This window comes from Silene latifolia, unplaced genomic scaffold, assembly GCF_048544455.1.
Source record: "Silene latifolia isolate original U9 population unplaced genomic scaffold, ASM4854445v1 scaffold_57, whole genome shotgun sequence".
Classification (NCBI taxonomy): domain Eukaryota; kingdom Viridiplantae; phylum Streptophyta; class Magnoliopsida; order Caryophyllales; family Caryophyllaceae; genus Silene; species Silene latifolia.
The window spans coordinates 213,959-234,375 of NW_027413480.1; the positions used below are offsets into that span (position 1 = coordinate 213,959).

Sequence of the window (20,417 nt, forward strand, 5' to 3'; positions counted from 1 at the left end):
AATTATTGTTGTGATGGGATCGAGTTGGTGTATAAGCTTACAATCCCTAGGAAGGTTTGGGTCCCGGAGCCGAATCGATTAGATTGTACAACACCTACAAGTCGACTTAATCCTTCCTATCCAACTATATGCATGGTCTAATGAGACTCGAGTTGGTGTATAAGCTTACAAGTCTCATTGAAAAGATAGGTGATGGGTAAAAAATGTAAGAATTCATAGGCTCGTATTTCATCAAACATAACATGTGCATAAGTTGAAATCACAACAAGCAAGCAAATTAATTATGAAAACATATTAGATTAAGCATGAATCAATCCTCATGTTGGTTTCCCCTAATTCCCCATTAACCCTAGTTAAGGAAACTACTCACTCATTATCAAGTTTAACATGCTAACAAGGTTGTCAATCATACCAGCAAGGCAAAACATGATGAATAAATGAAAATGATTAACAATAATTAAACAAGGTTAAGAGAGAATTATACCTATGAAGATGATTCTAAATAATAATGCAAAGAATAATAGAAGTACTTGATGATTGATGGAAGGTTATCAATCCTCCAAATAAACCCAAATAATCTTGTAATTACCCCAAATAAATGGAGAACAATAGAGAAATTAAGGAAAGATTAAGTATTGAGATTTGTATTAAGACTAGATTAAAAGTTGATTACAAGATTAAGAGAGTATTAAGATAGCATTAAGATTGCTTACTAATTGATTACAACTTGATTAAAAAAGAATTAAGAGAGCATGCTAATCTAAGTAGTACAAATGGGTATTTATACTAAAAATTAGGTACAAGGATTGGGGTTACTAAGGGCTTAAATGACTATTAAGACTCTTAAGAAAAGTTGAGGAAATGTTCCTCTCCAAGGAAATGAGCATTTCCGTTTTGCTAGTCCCGTATGGATATGCTCGTCCCGAGCGGCTTGAGTCTTGGCACGGTGGGTTCTGTCCTGTGATCCGAGCGGATCATAGAGGAGACGCTCAGATCCTTTGGCTTCAAGACGAGCGTCTTGACTGGAGGTCGCTCGGATGGTGGTGCTGGGAAACGCCCGGATTGGTGGCAATCCGCTCGGATTCTGGGTCAGACAGCTTCTTTTCTCTTCGTTCCTCAACAATCCGCGGGGATCTTGTTGAAGATGCAAGGATCCTTTCATCATTGCCCAATCTACTTTATTATCTACATAGGCCATCTAGTATTGTCTTCTCTTTGATGCTTGGTCATTAGGTGCGATCCATTTAGCTCCATTTCGCCATGTAAATGCAAGGTTAGCTCTCCTTTCCTACCAAGGAGACAAAACCTCGAAGAATATGCAAAATGGGAAACTTAAGATAGTAAATGACCCAATTATGCACTATAAAGCATAAGAACGCGGTTAATTCAGGGGCTAAATGTGCTCAAATATGAGTCACATCAGGTTCACCGGGTTGAGGAATATGAATTTCCACTTGGTCATCTAGCCCAAATGTCTGCCTCACCTCTGAAATATCAGAGTGAGCGTAACAGGAGTCACACAATAACAGCTCAAAAAGAACTCCGGTGGTTCCAAAAGAATTAGAAGTAGAGGGAGGTGGTAGAGAATCACAAGATAAGGGGCGGTGAGTAGATTTTTTGGTCATGGTGAGCAGAAAATAAGAATAAAAAAAAAAGGAGGGAGAAAATACCTGAGGAAAGACGTTTTTTTGGAAAAGAGAAAAGTAGAGAGACAAGGGGGTTGGAGGTATTTATAAAGAAGGAAGTTGAAAGGGGAGAGTGTTAGAAGTTGAGAAGGAAGTCGTGGGGGTAGTGGTAGGGGCAGTTAAGAGCATAGGCGGCGTGCGATTGATGGGACTCCTGTCAGTCCGGCTTTTTAAGGAAAGCAATTCTCATCATTATATTGAGCAAGTGGATGGCAATTCCTTTAGGTAGTAATTGTTAGGGTAATTTTCTACAACAAATTCACTTGATGACGTGGCAGCTGATCATTGGCGCAAAACAATAGCAACGGATTGATGACATGGTAAGCAAATATCTTAAGCAAACACAACACTAGCTGAAGTCCAAAGCAAACTAAACAAAGTCCATAAAACTCGGTCAAATAACCAATAACACGAAAATAGGGAAGTTGGACAGAAATAGAGAAGTTGAACGGAAATAGGGAGTAGGCGCTGAGGAGGAGCGGGTCAAAAGAACAGCTATAAATATGAAGCCAAGGCAAGCAGCAATGGACATTCAATCATTCACTCACCCACACTTCAAGCGTCTACTCCAGAAAAATATCACTCATCATCATACAAGAGCATTATACTTTATTTCCGTCGTAATTGCATCATGACGTTGTTCCTCCTCAGTACCCCAAAAGTCATAATGTATATATTTGGCGGGATACCGACTCCCCCGCGGTTTTTCCCACATTTGAGTTTTCCGTGTCACCGATTTCTTGTGTCCTTTACTTTTTTTACATTTCTTATGTTGTTCCTTCAGTTGGCAAGTACATCCACACTACCTTAAAATTTACTAACAATAGAGCACTTTAACCCATCTAAAGACAAAGTGACTATTAGATAATTTTTTACCAAAACACACACATTCACACAATCCTAGAACTTAAGTTTACCATTAGGGCATTAGCAATAAGGGGTTCATAGAGAGGTTTGTCCACTATTTTAGAGGTTTATCAACAAATCTCTCTATTGTTGGATAAAGCTTAGAAGCTTTATCTATGAGAATGGTTACAATATTGTATCCAGGTTTGTTGATTTGAAGTGGGCCTTATGTGTAATAGTTTATTGTTATGTATATATTTTCTTTGTTTGTGGGCCCATATTATAAACCCTCAATTTTTTGATCTATTGTTACAAAGAGGTTTATTGTTAGAAAGGTTTATATGTTAGATGATTTGGCATAAGATAAACCTCAAAAGAGGTTTGTCTATTGCTAATGCATTTAAAGTGAGACATAAAATTTAGCGCGATGAGTCATTTCAGGATTCTAGTTATCACAAGAGATACGACCACAATTCACAAACATAGGAATCCAACCACTTTCACATAAAGTTATGTAAGTCATATTTTTGTTACACAAATTAACAAATTGTTTGGCTTATATTAGCCAAGTATATTTAATTCTGAAATTTGATCCGAGATTATCTACTGATGTTGAGGTTCATACCTCGAGAACCATATGTCCATACTCTACCTCCACTAATCTTATGTTACTAAAACCACATTTTGCCGCGTTCACCACAGATGTTTACGTCTTACTCTACTCTTACCTTATCGCCTGGTCCTTTGGTATCCTAAGAAGATTTCCGTTTACATTTTCTTTGTTAAAAATCAAATATTTCTTCGGTCTCGTTATTTATTTACGTGTTCTATTTAGTAGTGTCTCAATTAATTGTTTGTCTTTCTTTTTAGAAACATCTTTGACGATGGACGATTGAATCATGGAGACTCAATTTAGTCCACTTCTCATCTAATAATTGACAATCACCTCTTTTTTTTTATCTTTGTCTCAAAACCAATGACAAACAAATAACCGGAACTAAGGGATTACAAAAATACAAAATAGAGCGAATTGGCTTCTATTGTACAAGTGGTTAAAAACTACCTCTAACATTTAATATATTAGCCAAATTGAAGAAATTGAGCCAATCGGATTCTAAATAATACGGAGTGCTTAAACACTACTTGTGACTTTGTGTTGAAGGAATATTCAGTTTTGACGACTTTGCAAACCCTTCAATAATTACTCCCAATTTACATTGTCAATGTTTGGTTACATCTTATATATACTAGCGTCATTTGACTTTACAACACATTTTCTACTATATAATACAAACAAAAGGAAGCAATTGATACCAGACAAAATACATTTACTAATAATACTACCACCATATACTACAAATTGATCAGTTAACCATGGCAGGTGATCCACGGAGAAACATACACGGAGACGCCGAGAAGGAACAATCAAATTCCTTCTCTGTTGCTTCAAACATCGTCCCGTTGGACCTGGCGGCCGACTTTGATCTACTAGTTGATACGGAGCATAAGGCCTTACAATTCAAGATATTCTCCTTATCCAAACCTCACATGATGACATTCCACCTAAGTTGGACATCATTTTTCGTATGCTTCGTATCTACTTTTGCAGCCGCACCCTTGGTCCCTATCTTAAGAGACAACCTCAACCTTACCAAAACAGATATAGGTAAGTATCACATTTTACATTCTAAGCTAGTTCTAATATAATACGGTCTGGTATAAGTATAACCCAATGTTTGGAGATTGTATATTAGCGAAAATATATCTAATCATTCTGTTGTAATGACAGGTAATGCATCGGTGGCATCAGTCACAGGAAGTATTCTGTCTAGGCTTGTGATGGGTACATTATGTGACCTGATGGGCCCCCGATATGCTTGCGCCTTTGTAGTCATGTTGACTGCGCCAGCTGTCTTTGGGATGTCCATGATCACCGATGCAGGGGGGTTCGTCATAGCGAGGTTCATGATAGGGTTTTGCCTAGCTACATTTGTGTCGTGTCAATATTGGATTAGTACCATGTTCAACGGTCGGTTCATCGGGTTGGTAAATGGGACGGCCGCAGGATGGGGAAATGCCGGCGGTGGGGCCACCCAGCTGTTGATGCCGGTCCTTTACGAGATCATTCGTCGTATGGGATCGGCCCCCTATGAGGCTTGGAGGATTGCATTCTTTATTCCAGGGATATTGCATATAGTTGTGGGGATATTGGTTCTTACTCTTGGCCAGGATTTGCCTGATGGTAATCTTGGTGACTTGCAAAAGACCGGTGAGGTCGTCAAGGACAAGTTCTCTAAGGTACCCTTACACCTCAATTCCTATAATATTAAGCACAAACTTTTATGTACTCTATTTGTTCTCGAAATTTTATTTAAAAACAATTATATTTCTACCAAAAGAAAACGCATATACAAATGTAATAGATACTTTTGCAAGTACTAACTAAATTGGGCGAATAACCCTCTCTATATTATACACCGAGTACTCCGTATATGTTTTTCCATCAGTAAGGATTGAAAGGATTAGGCGTATGCCGTATTGCTGTCAAAACTGATCCAACTCAAAATGCCCAATACCGAATAATTCGACCCCCGACCCAATGCCAAATTGACCCCAATGTTTATTATTGCATAATAATTTGAAAATACCCCATCAGAAAATGACTCGTACCTAAATGACCTGCCCCGACCTGACTCGACCCGAATTCTTGCAAACCCGAGTTTAAATTGACCCGACCATTGATCTCTTTGCCAGGTCTAAGACTTTCGTCTTAACATTAAAACGGGTTATATCATCCACCTGAGCATCTTAGACAAAAATTCATTGTTTTTCCTTATGTATTATCACTATTATGTTTATGTCTGTCTTATTGTTACTACTAGTTTGAATGTCCGTGCGTTGCAACGGGGTAATTAACTTATTTATAATGCAAAAAAAAAAAAAAAAAAAAAAAAAAAAAAAAAACTTTATAAGGGTTTAATATTTACATTCTATGTCTTAGAAAGTCATGATCAAATGTCTTAAGGTTGTAATGCTACCCACCTATTGTACATGGGTACATTCTATGTCTTATGACATGTTTACATATTATTAAAATATCTCTTTCAAAAAAAAATAAAAGATTAATATATACGTGGGTTAACTCTTATTTATAATCATATAATCACCCCACCTTATACTAATCTTTCGATGTGGGATAATTCTGCTATTTATAAGTAATATATTCACAAAACTTGGATTTTTTTTCTGATGTGGGACAATTCTACTATTTATACGTAATATATATTCATCAAACCTGCATTGTTTTTCAATGTGGGACAAATAATATATTCAGAATTACACCATCTTTTTTGCACTTAGTTCAACATCCAACCAGATCTCGAATACCGAATACAGACAATTGCTACTCATTATATCTAATAGTTATATTTAAATTTAATAATATGATCAAGTACTCTCCATTAATATTTGTACGTTGTTTTTCTTCAAAAAAAAATTAACATAATTGAGATATGGAAATTTTCCGTTGTACCCCTTAATTTTGTCAGATTTTCCATGTTACTCCTACTTTTAATAATCTGCATATGGTACCCTTGAGGTTCCATTTTTTTGCCCATGGTACCCCCTAATGTAAAGGCTGTTAAATAGACGTTATGTTTGATCCCGTGGCAATAAAATAACAATTAAAAAATAATACCCCATTTATTATTTTATTGGTACGGATATCTCTCTCTTTTAAATAAAAATTTAATTAACTATATCATTATAATATTGAAAATTTCTCATGGTAACCTTGAACTTTGATAGATTACACATGCTACCATGGACGTTTATTTTCTATTTTTTTTTTATCATAATTAAAATATGTGCAAGTGATAGGAACCTATACTCTAATGATAGAATTTTTTTTAACACAATTCTAATTATATTATTTAAAAGTAGTATATTTACCACACCTACATTATTTTTCAATATGGGACATATAAAATCTATAGGTAGAAAATCTAATGATATAATCTTTTAAGAGCTCTCTAAGACAATACTTAAGAAACTCAAAAGATTTTGGGTTGATGCCTAAGTTCCAAGGATGCCTACTATTTATAATCATAGAATCACCCACCTTATGCTATATTTCGATGTGAGAAAATTCTATTTTTTATATGTAGTATATTTATCACACCTATATTATTTTTCAATGTGAGACATATAACATACTATGAAATATACCATCTTTAATATGTGCAAATTATATGAAATCTATATATACTCTAATGATAGCATTTCTTACCATGAATCTAATAATATTATTTTCATAATTTTTTTACCGACATTATTTTGCCAAATGAAATGTAAAAGTTTTTATATAAATATTAGAAACATCACTTGAATATAAAATAAGAAATACAGAGTATATATTATAATAACTAAAAGATTTTCCAAAGATTAACTTAGGTTAGAAATCATTATTTTAGAGACAGTAATACAAACTCTTTTAAGAGCTCTCTATGACAATACTTAAGAGAATCAAAAGATTTTGTGTTATGACTTCTATTTATAATCATAAGATCACTCTGCCTTATGGTAATCTTCCGATGTGGGTCAATTCTAATATTTATACATAGTATATTCACCACACTTACATTACTTTTCAATGTAGGACAAATAACATACTAAGTACACCATTTTTTATGCACCTACTTTTACATCAACCTGATTTAATAATGAGAAAATACAATACAATACAATACAATACAATACAATCTGTACTCTAATGATAACATTTTTTTGTCACAATCTAATTATATAATTTTCATACGATACTTATTTGTCAAATGAAATATAAAGTTTTGATATCAAAATTATAAACATCACTTTTATATAATATAGAAAATGTATATATATGGGACAGTTCTATTATTTATACATAATATATTCACCACACCTACATTATTTTTCAATGTGAGACATATAACATACTAAAAAGTACATATCTTTTATATTTATAGAATGGACTTATGGGGGTGGGAGGGGACGAACAGATGCCAGCCTATTGTATTTTGTATGCTTTGCTTGCCCTAGAATTTTTGTATCTTTAGGTTATTGTATTGCCTCTCCTATATATGTACGTTATTGTTAATTAATGAAATACACATCAATTACACAACTTCTACATATTTAACTAACTCGTGGTCTCGTGGACGGGTTATCTAGATCACTTCTACACAACTTCTACATATTGTATTACTCGTAATATTTTATAATAGTTTAATGATGAACAATTATATGTGTAATTCTAAATAATTAGCATTGCTCCTTATTGTTATAGTGTAATGAGACGATGATTGAATGAAATGTTCTGCTATTTTACCTTAAAATTTTGGGTTAATACTTAAGTTTTAAGGATGCCTCCTATTTATATTTATAGAATCACCTTACCGTATGCTATTATTTCAATGTGAGATACATAATTTAATTATTTAGACGTATTATGTTCATCATGCCTACATTATTTTTCAATGTGAAAGATATAACATACCAAGAAATACATGTCTCTTCTTAAAAAAAACCACTATTGTATACATATTATTTTTCTTTGAAGGTAAAACCACTTAATCTCGATCATTAGATAGAAATCTCTCATCGTACATATAACGACTCATTAACGCTCTATTACTGCATTCAGAAGACAACCATTAGTAAAAATTTTAGTTTTATTTTTTATATCATATCGTAGATAATGATAGAAAATCTTAAGAGCTCTTCAAAACAATATTTATGAGACTCAAAAATTTTTGGGTGGATACATAAGTTCCAAATATGCCTCCTATTTATAATCATAGGATCACATCAACTTATACTAATCTTTCGATGTGGGACAATTCTACTATTTACATGTAGTATATTCTGTAACACCCCAGCCCAAACCGGGTCGGGAGCGGTTACTTATGATAGCTCACCAGGCTGTGTACATGGCCCACAGATCAACACGGGTCCTTTATAGCGCATTTTGTCCTCACTCATGCACATCCCGGAAACCTTCCCAGGAGGTCACCCATCCTAAGACTACTCCCAGTCAAGCACGTTTAACTTTGGAGTTCTTTCGCATGGATGACCATAAAAGAAGGTGCACTTTGTTAATATGAGTAGTACTTCCAATCCCTTTAAGCACTAGTCATTTAAGCCTATAACTGGACCTCTTCAATTAACGTGGGGTGTTACAGTCACCCCCACTTGAAGAACGCAACGTCCTCATTGCGCCTGGGAGCATAACCGCTAACCCAGAATCCTCCCCCGCTAGGTGTGTGATCACAATGGAGCGTATAACCACTGCCTCCAGGAGCGTATAACAACTGCCTCCGATCACCACACGGTCACAGGGTTGCTCTAATACCACTTGTAACACCCCGGCCCAAACCGGGTCGGGAGCGGTTACTTATGATAGCTCACCAGGCTGTATACATGGCCCACAGATCAACACGGGTCCTTTATAGCGCATTTTGTCCTCACTCATACGCATCCCGGAAACCTTCCCAGGAGGTCACCCATCCTAAGACTACTCCCAGTTAAGCACGCTTAACTTTGGAGTTCTTTCGCATGGATGACCATAAAAGAAAGTGCACTTTGTTAATATGAGTAGTACTTCCAATCCCTTTAAGCACTAGTCATTTAAGCTTATAACTGGACCTCTTCAATTAACGTGGGGTGTTACATATTCACCACACCTACTTATTTTCCAATGTGGGACAAAACGTACTAAAAAGTACATAATTTTACGTATTAAGAAGTACACAATCTTTAATATGTGCAAATAATATGAAATCTATACTCTAATGATAGCATTTTTTTACCACAAAGCTAATTATATTATTTTCATAATTTTTTTAACGATATTTTTTTGCCAAATGAAATGTAAAAGTTTGATATAAAAATTGGAAATATCACTTGAATATAATTTAGGATATATACATATTATAATAATTAAAAGATTTTCCACTTTATTTTTTACATCAAAAATTATACTTTCCTAAATTGATTTTTGATGATGTGGACGCTCTAAGATCGCTCGAAAAAATTCTCTTTTATATATATATAGATAGATTTGACCCGTCTTAAATAAGAATTTATGTCCATGTTTTAAAATAGATGGGACTCATCGATTGGGATGTGGTGTGTTTGGTGAATCATTACCGTGGACTCTTATACCAAGTTAAATTAGGCAAAACGGGCTTAATAAGTCCAACGAGCTTCCCCTTCCAAAACCAATCATCAATAAAGAAAGTTAACCCCTTAAACAAGGGTTAATATGGGTTTCATCGCAGATAACTACTAACTTAAGTACATTGAATTGAACATTAAAGTATGTTAGTCAAATACGAAATTCTCTGCTTCTGATTAATAGAATAAGCCCAAGACACATAATAATAGAATAAGCCCAACATATATAATAATAATACTAATATTATTGTGTTTATTTTAATTTCGAGAGTATCAAATAAAACCTAAGTCTTTAACTTATGTTTATTTAAATTATTCTCATTCTTATAATTAAAGGTGCTTTGGCATGGAATCTCCAATTACCGGACATGGATCTTTGTGCTCTTGTATGGTTATTCCTTAGGTGTGGAGTTGACAATCGATAACGTCATTGCAGAGTATTTCTACGATAGGTACGCACATTGTTTTTTTTTTTTTTACAATTATTCATAAAATTGGGTTGAAAAGCTATTCAACTATAATAATTAGTCTCACTCTAAATGAATATATCCGTCTATATTAAAAATGGGTCAAATATATTTAAAGTAGTGATATTTTAGGGCCGAACCATGCAACTTGTTACTTATCTTATACTTAGAGTGAATGAATATTTGGCCCGTCTATAACTATAGATGGATATCTCCCGTCTATAATGAGAACTAGTTTGAATGTCCGTGCGTTGCAACGGGATAATTAACTTATTTATAATGCAAAAAAAAAAACGTTATAAGGGTTTAATGTTTACATTTTGTGTCTTATGATTTGTTTACATATTATTAAAATATTTCTTTCAAAAAAAAAGATTAATATATACGTGAGTTAATAACATACTCAGAATTACACCATTTTTTTTGCACGTAGTTCGATATCAAACCAGATCTCGAATACCGAATACAGACAATTGTTACTCATTATATCTAATAGTTATATTTAAATTTAATAATACGATCAAGTACTCTCCATTAACATTTGTACGTTGTTTTTCTTCAAAAAAAATTTAACATAATTGAGATACGGAAATTTCCTGTGGTACCCTTTAATTTTGTCAGATTTTTCAAGTTGCTCCTACTTTTAAGAATCTGCCTATGGTGCCCCCTAATGTAAAAGTTGTTAAATGGACGCTAAGTTTGATGGCGTGGCAATAAAATAACAATTAAAAAATAATACCCCCTTTATTATTTTATTGGTACGGATATCTCTCTCTTTTAAATGAAGATTTAATTAACTATATCATTATAATATTGAAAATTTCTCATGCTAACCTTGAACTTTGATAGATTACACATGCTACCATGGACGTTTGTTTTCTATTTTTTTTTTATCATAATTAAAATATGTACAAATGATAGGAACTTATACTCTAATGATAGAATATTTTTTTAACACAATTCTAATTATATTATTTAAACGTAGTATATTTACCACACCTACATTATTTTTCAATATGAGAAATACAAAATCTATATGTAGAAAATATAATGATATAATCTTTTAAGAGCTCTCCAAGACAATACTTACGAAACTCAAAAGATTTTGGGTTGATGTCTAAGTTCCAAGGATGTCTCCTATTTATATTCATAGCACCCACCTTATGCTATAATTCGAAAATTCTATTTTTTATATGTAGTATATTTATCACACCTATATTATTTTTCAATGTGGGACATATAACATATTATGAAATACACCATCTTTAATATGTGTAAATTATATGAAATCTATATATATTATAATAATAGCATTTCTTACCATGAATCTAGTAATATTATTTTAATAATTTTTTTACTGACATTATTTTGCCAAATGAAATGTAAAAGTTTTTATATAAAAATTAGAAACATCACTTGAATATAAATAAGAAAGACAGAGTATATATTATAAGGGTTTTTCTATCATGTGCCCAATAGGCACATGATAAGGAGATAATTAAGGAAAGTATTATACCAATAATCCTCTAAATGTGGTAATTATGAGTTCATAATTCAATATCTCATGATATATTGGTGTAATACTTTCCTTAATTGGCTCTTTATCATGTGCCCATTGGGCACATGATAGAAAAACCCATATTATAATAACTAAAAGATTTTCCAAAGATTAACTTAGGTTAGAAATCATTATTGTAGAGACAATAATAAAAACTCTTTTAAGACATCTCTCTGACAATACTTAAGAGAATCAAAATATTTTGGGTTATGACTTCTATTTATAATCATAAGATTACCCTGCCTTATGGTAATCTTCCAATGTGGGACAATTCTAATATTTATACATTGTATATTCACCACACTTACATTACTTTTCAATGTAGGACAAATAACATACTAAGTACACCATTTTTTTTGCACCTACTTCGACATCAACCCGATTTAATAATGAGAAAATACAATACAATATAATCTACACTCTAATGATAGCATTTTTTTGTCACAATCTAATTATATAATTTTCATACGATACATTTTTTGTCAAATGAAATATAAAGTTATTATATCAAAATTATAAACATCACTTTAATATAATATATAAAAAATGTATATATATCGGACAGTTCTATTATTTATACATAATATATTCACCACACCTACATTATTTTTCAATGTGGGACATATAACATACTAAAAAGTACATATCTTTTATATCAAAAATTTTTTGGTTAATACCTAAGTTTCAAGGATGCCTCCTTTTTATATTTATAGAATCACTTTATCGTATAGTACTATTATTCCAATGTGAGATACATAATTTAATTATTTAGACGTAGTATGTTCATCATGCCTACATTATTTTTCAATATGAAAGATATAACATATAAAAAAAATACATGTCTCTTCTTAAAAAAACCACTAATGTATACATATTATTTTTCTTTGAAGGTAAAATCACTTAGTCTCGATCATTAGATATGGATCTCTACATCGTGCATATAACGACTCATTAACGCTCTATTACTGCATTCAGAAGACAACCATTAGTAAAATCTTTAGTTTTGTACCATGTCGGTGTCAGGAGACTATCATTAGTAAAACCTTTAGTTTTGTATCTTTTGATTTTCTTATTCATGTTATTAACTCTTTCCTGGGTAATTCCCAACAATTCCACTTTATTTTTTATATCATATCGTAGATAATGATAGAAAATCTTAAGAGCTCTTTAAAACAATATTTATGAGACTCAAAAAATTATGGGTGGATACATAAGTTCCAAATATGCTTCTTATTTATAATCATAGGATCACATCACATTATACTAATCTTTCGATGTGGGACAATTCTACTATTTATATGTAGTATATTCACCACACCTACTTATTTTTCAATGTGGGACAAAACATACTAAAAAGTACACAATTTTACGTATTAAGAAGTACACCATCTTTAATATGTGCAAATAATATGAAATCTATACTCTAATGATAGCATTTTTTTACCACAAAGCTAATTATATTATTTTCATAATTTTTGTAACGATATTTTTTTGCCAAATGAAATGTAAAAGTTTGATATAAAAATTGGAAATATCACTTGAATATAATTTAGGAAATATACATATTATAATAATTAAAAGATTTTCCACTTTTTTTTTTTACATCAAAAATTATACTTTCCTAAATTGATTTTTGATGATGTGGACGCTCTCAGATCGCTTGAAAAAACTCTCTTTTATATATATATATATATATATATATATATATATATATATATATATAGTAATAAGATCATCTAAGTCCACCTCTTACATTTGAGTCCATAAGTCTCATTGTGAGCCTTTGGATCTTGGAAATGGAGGGCTTAGATGAGAACCAAAAAATTAAGGTTAATGCTCTAATTTGTCCATCTTCCTCTAATTTTCTCATTAACTACATTAATCCTCCTCATCTTTCATTCACCAACTCATTATCACATCTCCTCATTCTCTCTCTATATCTCACTTCTCCATATTCTCTCAAAAAAAACCAAGAAAAAAAAAACCCAAAAAACCAAACAAATAAAAAACCCAAAAAATCCAAATAAATCATTTACTCATCTTTTCCTCATTCACCATCCACCATCCACCTACCACCACCAACCGGAAACCACCACAGTCGCCAACCGCCACCGCCGCCGCCACCACCACCGCCGCCGCCGCCCCAACGTCAATTTTTTTTTTTTTTTTTTTTTTTTTTTTTTTTTTTAAAAAAAAACTTGATGTTTGGGTGTTCTTTTTATTTTTTTTGTTGTTTTTTTTATCCTTATATCTTCTTGCTATATAATATTGTTTTAAATTTGTGAGTTTTTTAAAATTTTAATCTTAGATCTATTAAAATAGATCAATTTTCATTGACCCGTTTTTTTTTTCATTTCCGTTTTTTTTTTCTCTTCAATTTTGATGTTTTGGTCTAACTAATGGAGTTATTTGTAAATTGTAACTTACACAATTTGGACTAAAGATACACAATTTTGGACTATAGTTATACAATTTGGATTAAAATTACACTTTTATGGACTAAAATTACACTTTCGTTGACTAAAATTACACTTTTGTAGACTAAAATTACATTTGTGGATTAAAGTTACACATTTGTAGACTAAAATTACACTTTTTTGGACTAAAATTACACTCATAAAATGATAAAAGATACACATACTATCAATTTACTAAGTTACACTTTAGTGGACAATGATTGAAATTTCACAATCTCAATGACTCAAAATAAATGAATTGTGTAACTTTAGTTCAAATTGTGTAATTTAATATAAATTTAGTCGTAAATAGTGTATTATTAGTTCAAAATTATTCGTAATTAGTGTATTTTCAGTCCAAAATTGTATAATTTTAGTCCAAATTTAGTTGTAAATATTGTATTCAATTTAGTCGTAAATAACTCCATTAATTAGTCCAAATAGTCCAAATTAGTTAGTCCATATTGTCCAAATTGTCCAAATTAGTTAGTCCAAATTGTCCAAATTAGTTAGTCCAAATTGTCCAAATAGTCCAAATAGTCCAAATTAGTCTGTCTAACTTTAGTCCAAGAGTGTAACTTTAGTTATTAATAAAGATAAGTGTAATTTTAACAGGAAAAAGTGTAATTTTAACCGAAAGAGGTGTAATTTTAAAGTAAAAAAGTGTAATTTTAAAGTAAAAAAGTGTAATTGTAACATAAATAAATGTAATTGTAATGGAAAAAAGTATAATTTTAATAGGAAAAAGTATAATTGTAACAAAAAAAAGTGTAATTGTAACAGAAATAAGTGTAATTGTAATAGAAAAAAGTGTAATTTTAACAGGGAAAAGTGTAATTATAACATAAACAAGGGTAATTTTAACCCAAAAAAGTGTAATTTTAACCAAAAAAATTTGTAATTGTAGCAGAAAAAAGTATAATTGTAATAGAAAAAAGTGTAATTTTAACAGAGAAAAGTGTAATTATAACAGAAATAAGGGTAATTTTAACCAAAAAAGGTGTAATTTTAACCAAAAAAAAATGTAATTGTAGCAGGAAAAAGTATAATTGTAATAGAAAAAAGTGTAATTTTAACAGAAAAAAGTGTAATTTTAACAGAAAAAGTGTAATTTTAACGAAAAAAAGTGTAATTTTAATGAAAAAAACTGTAATTTTAACAAAAAAGTGTAATTTTAACAAAAAAAAGTATAATTTTAACAGAAAAAAGTGTAATTTTAACAAAAAATAGTGTGATTTTAACAGAAAAAAAGTGTAATTTTAACAGGAAAAAGAAGAGATTTTAGGGTATTAACAAGACAAAATAACAAAATTCAAAAATGCACAAAAAATTCACAAGACAATATAACAAAATTCAAAAATGCACAAATAAAAAACGAAAATTTGAAACAAAAAAAAACCGATCTCTTTTAGGGTATTAACCCATTTTTTTTTCTGAAAATGTGAAACAATAAAAATAAACCCGATTTCTTTGAAACTCGTCACACAAACCCGAGCTCTGAAACTCGTCACACAAAACCAAGCTCTGAAATATGGTATAACCTAGCAAAAATAATAATAAAAACCAAAACACCGAAATAAAAACCAAAATACTACCGATAAATAAAATATAAAAACCCGATTTCTTTGAAAATGTAATATAATAATAAGGAAAACGAATTTAAAATAAATAAAAACCTTCAAAAGTAGATCTGATTTTTTTTTTTTAAAAAAAAAAGAAAAAAAAACGAGAACCAAATTAAACTCAGGAAAAAGGAGAACCAAATTACACTCAAAAAAAAATTGAAACAACCAAGTGTAATTTGTGTGAGAATGATTATCTTGTGGAATACTGATCCAATCATAAGATATGACGGCCAAACAAGAGTTTCACGTACGGACTCCACTAATTCTCCCATTCAGTTTTCAGTATATACAATCTGCCCATCATTCTCTCGCTTATATTATCGTACTTGCTCAGTTTGCATACGTTCATAATGGCTGTAGGCATGGCGGGTGGTTTACGGTGGTCAGATCTGGACGGTGGTCAGATCTTAGCCGTGGTTGTTCTTTGCAGTATAGGTGGCTATTTTCGATGGATAAGGAGGTGTTTGTGGTGGTTGTTGTCGGTGAAGGTGTGTGGGTAGGTTTTTGTAGATCTAGTTTTTTTTTATAGGGGAGATGTAGTGGTGGTGGATGGTTACGGTGGCGGGGACGGCAGGAGGAAAAGGAAGAGGGAAAAGGACGGTGGTGGTGGTCGGGTATGGGGTGGTTGTTTCAGGGGACGGGAGGGAGGCAGTGAGGGAGTCGTTTTTTTTTTGTTTGGTTTTTTGTGGATGATTTTTGTTTGGTTTTTTTTTTTGTGGTTTGGTGATGAGAGAAAAAGAGGATGAGAGATGGGGTTTTTTTTTTTTTTTGAATGAAGGAATGAGATGAGTGAATGAATGAATGAGATTAGAATAAGGAGGAGATTAGGAATGATTAGGGAGGAAGATTAGCTAGATGCATTTCTAGCCCTCCATTGAGATGCAATCTCCTCCCTCCATCCCCTTCATCCTAAGGCCCTTAGAAAGACTTAGGGACTCAATTGATGGAAGGGACTTAGAAGAACTTATCACTATATATATATATATATATATATATATATATATATATATATATATATATATATATATATATATATATATATTTGTGCAACTATAATTTCAAGCATTAAATACAACATATTCTTAAATATGAACATAATAAAGGTTGCATAAATATCAACAATGTATTAATTATTGTTTAATAAATGCTATAAACCTAGAACATTAGATCTCAAGAAAAAATATATTTGTAAGAGTCATTGTATTTATTAAAAAAAGTTAAAGATAACTATTAAGAGATAAGTTTTTTTAACTTGGGAATGAGCAAACTACAAATTAAATAATATAAGATTTTTAGAGGATTTAAATAGTGCGATAACGAGTATATATGTACACAACAATGTATGTATACACGCAACGATAACGAGTATGTATGTACATAGTGATAGCGAATATGTATGTATCTACACGGTGATAGCGAGTATACACAGGGACAATAAGTATGTATGTATGTACACAATGGTAACGAATATACCTCATTTATAAAACATTGATCATGCATAATTAGCTATCTCTATTTTATTTATTAGTAAATCTTAATTATAATATATCTATTGTCAATATACAAACAGAATGAGCGAAGCGCGGGATGCTATCTAGTTAGTCAATATATGTGTGTTTTAATGAATTAGTTTTTTATGAAGCGGTTTTACTTTAATATTATTGTAAAATGCATTCAAACATAATCTTATTAGTGTGTTAAAATGATTACTAAAAGACTTGTTTTACAATAAATTTGTGTAAAACCGCCTACCACAAGTACTTGTGTTTAATATTGGCCGATGATAACGCTTAAACTTTTGTTTAATGTCATTTAAATGTATATATATAAGTATCTTACTATTCAATCTCTTACAACTTGGATGATATTAGTAAAAATTGAAGTAGATTTATCATTACCTTTAATTTTAAAACAGTTGACTTTTAATGGCCATAGTACACATTGCAGAGACCCTGAAAACAATAATCTTCTTGTGGAAGACAAAATTAGTCACCAAAAAGTAATTATGGGAGACAAAATCTGATTTCTAGGGTTGTGTTTTTACATTTGATTCTTGTATTTGGTAGTCTTCTTTTTGCCCTTGTTTTATCACAAATTTTCATTCGTGACGGCGATATCCGTCATAAGCTTATAACAAATACCGTTTCCTCTCACAAAATGCCCATTGAGGGGTGAGTGGGAAGCACATGGGGGTGCCCCACCTTGTCTCCTCTCCCTTTTTGTGAGAGGTTACATGCTTGTGACGGAATTAGCCCGTCACAAGTAAGACTAGCTGTTGTTTTATTGGTTCTATTATGGTAAATTAAAAGCTTTTGTTTTCCTTTTACCCCTCTCATCCTCGAGGATATTATAAGTTAATTTTCTTACCTTATAAAAAAAAAATCCCTTATTCTCTCTCTTCCTTCCATCTACTCCCTCCGATCCAGACAGATGGTAACACTTACCTAAAATGGATGAACCACACCAATGGTAACATACCATATTTGGCATGAAAAAAGACTAAATTACCCTTACATCCACTACCTATTTATAACTTTATCATCCACCCACCCACCCACTCACCAACTACTTATTTAATCCATTTAAACTCATGTGGCCCCAATCAAACTTCCCTACTTTACCCCTCATTTTTCCACCTTTTCTTAAATAACCACTTTTTTTCCTATGTTACCATTTGTCTGGATCGGAGGGAGTATAAACTAAAATCCTTCCATCATAGAAAAAAATTGAACGTAAATTATTTCCCAACATTCACTCTTCATTCTCTTTCCCTTTCCTCCCTTTCCCTTCCCTCCTTCCCTATCCCATCCATTGCCCTCATATTTTGAAATCCAAACAAGTTCTAAGTCTAATTCACCATGCAACTAATTATGTACTCCGTATTTCTATATTTGCATAAATTTCTATTTTGTAAATATCGAGTCCATTAATTAAAGCGATGATATACATTTATTTAACAGTTCTCATCTTACTTATATGAATCAATAAGTTTGAATAAGATAAATGGGACAACCCTAACAAGGGATGTTACAAGTTACAACTCCTATACTGAAATTTTATTCTCAATTAGTTTTGATTTAAGACTTTGTTTATAAAACAAATTTATAGAAAAAAGATTTAATATGTTTAGAGCAAGATAATTTATTTGTAGCAAAATAAGTTTAAGGGGAATTTGAAGTAGAGCAAAAAAAAAAAAAAATTATCTCCACGTGTCGTCTAACAGACAAACTCATAGACAAATTGTTGTCCCCGGAGATGAATTCTTAAAATTTAGTTGAAGCTTTCATGAATTGCATGTTAAAACCAGAGAAATTTGTGGAGATTATTTATGTTCTAAGATTATGTCTTCTAGACTTTAACTCAGAATTGTCATATAATTGAAAACAAGGGACCTTATTTTACACCACTATATGAAGAATAATAATGCTACATTTTCATATTCTTGTTATTAGTTAATAAACTCTCGCCTCTCATGAAAATAGAAAGAGAGAGAACCAAGTAATAAATCAATTGTATTTGTGGCTAATACAGTTATCATTGTTGTCAACAGGTTTAACCTTAACTTGCATACTGCGGGTTTGGTAGCAGGTAGTTTTGGATTGGTTAGCTTTATAACGCGTCCAATGGGAGGCTTAGCCTCAGACTGGAGCGCACATTACTTTGGCATGAGAGGACGACTGTGGACTCTTTGGATTCTCCAAACCATAGGTGGATTGTTCTGCATTTGGCTTGGAGCCGCCAGTACTCTACCAACGGCTATAGTGGCACTAGTATTGTTCTCCATAGGTGTCCAAGCCGCTTGTGGGGCCACCTTTGGGATTGTCCCGTTTCTGTCCCGACGATCACTAGGAATCATCAATGGCATGACAGGAGCTGGAGGAAACATTGGAGCTGGGTTGACTCAATACATTTTCTTCACTACCGGTCGTTTTAACACTCACGATGGTCTTTTATACATGGGAGTCATGACCATTGGATGCACTCTCCCAGTTGCCTTGATCTATTTCCCACAATGGGGCAGTATGTTTTCGCCTCCTTCAAAGGGTGCTAATGAAGAGACTTACTATATGACTGAGTACAACGAAGATGAGAAGAGTCGAGGAATGCACGAAAGGAGCATGTTGTTTGCAGAAAGTTCCAGGTCTGAGCGTGGGATTAAAGCATTGTCTTCACCATCGTTTACACAAAAAACCCAACCCCTTACTATGCATGATCCCTAAGTTTATTTTTCATTCCTTTTAACTTATAATCACAAACGCCGACCCCTAGCCGATGTTCGTTGATTCATATTGAGAAATTATGGGTGTGGAATGGGTGTGCTTTATCGACTTAGTTGTATTTGCAAGTTTGTTAAGTGGATCTTCTTAGCAATGAAGAGGTAACTTAGACCAGTTAAAATTATTCCAATTCATGAATCCAACCTAATTAGATCACATGAGCGGGCTTGAGCATTGCACTAGTGTTGTATTGTTGCTCTCAAAGTCTCACATTCCAAATTCTTAATTTTTATTATGCCCTATATTGTTTGATATTTTTTTGTAGTGTATATCATCATGTTTAGTCCG

At 32.2% G+C, this 20,417-nt stretch overlaps 1 protein-coding gene across 1 annotated transcript; it reads left to right on the forward strand.

Moving 5' to 3' along the window:
• Window positions 1–3,808: 3,808 nt before the first annotated feature.
• LOC141639773 (high affinity nitrate transporter 2.4-like) lies at window positions 3,809–20,381 on the forward strand. The gene is made up of 4 exons (XM_074448822.1): window positions 3,809–4,197; window positions 4,321–4,829; window positions 10,083–10,198; window positions 19,403–20,381. Exons 1-4 carry the CDS (start codon window positions 3,906–3,908, stop codon window positions 20,070–20,072), a joined length of 1,587 nt encoding a protein of 528 aa, XP_074304923.1. The 5' UTR covers window positions 3,809–3,905; the 3' UTR covers window positions 20,073–20,381.
• Window positions 20,382–20,417: the final 36 nt, after the last annotated feature.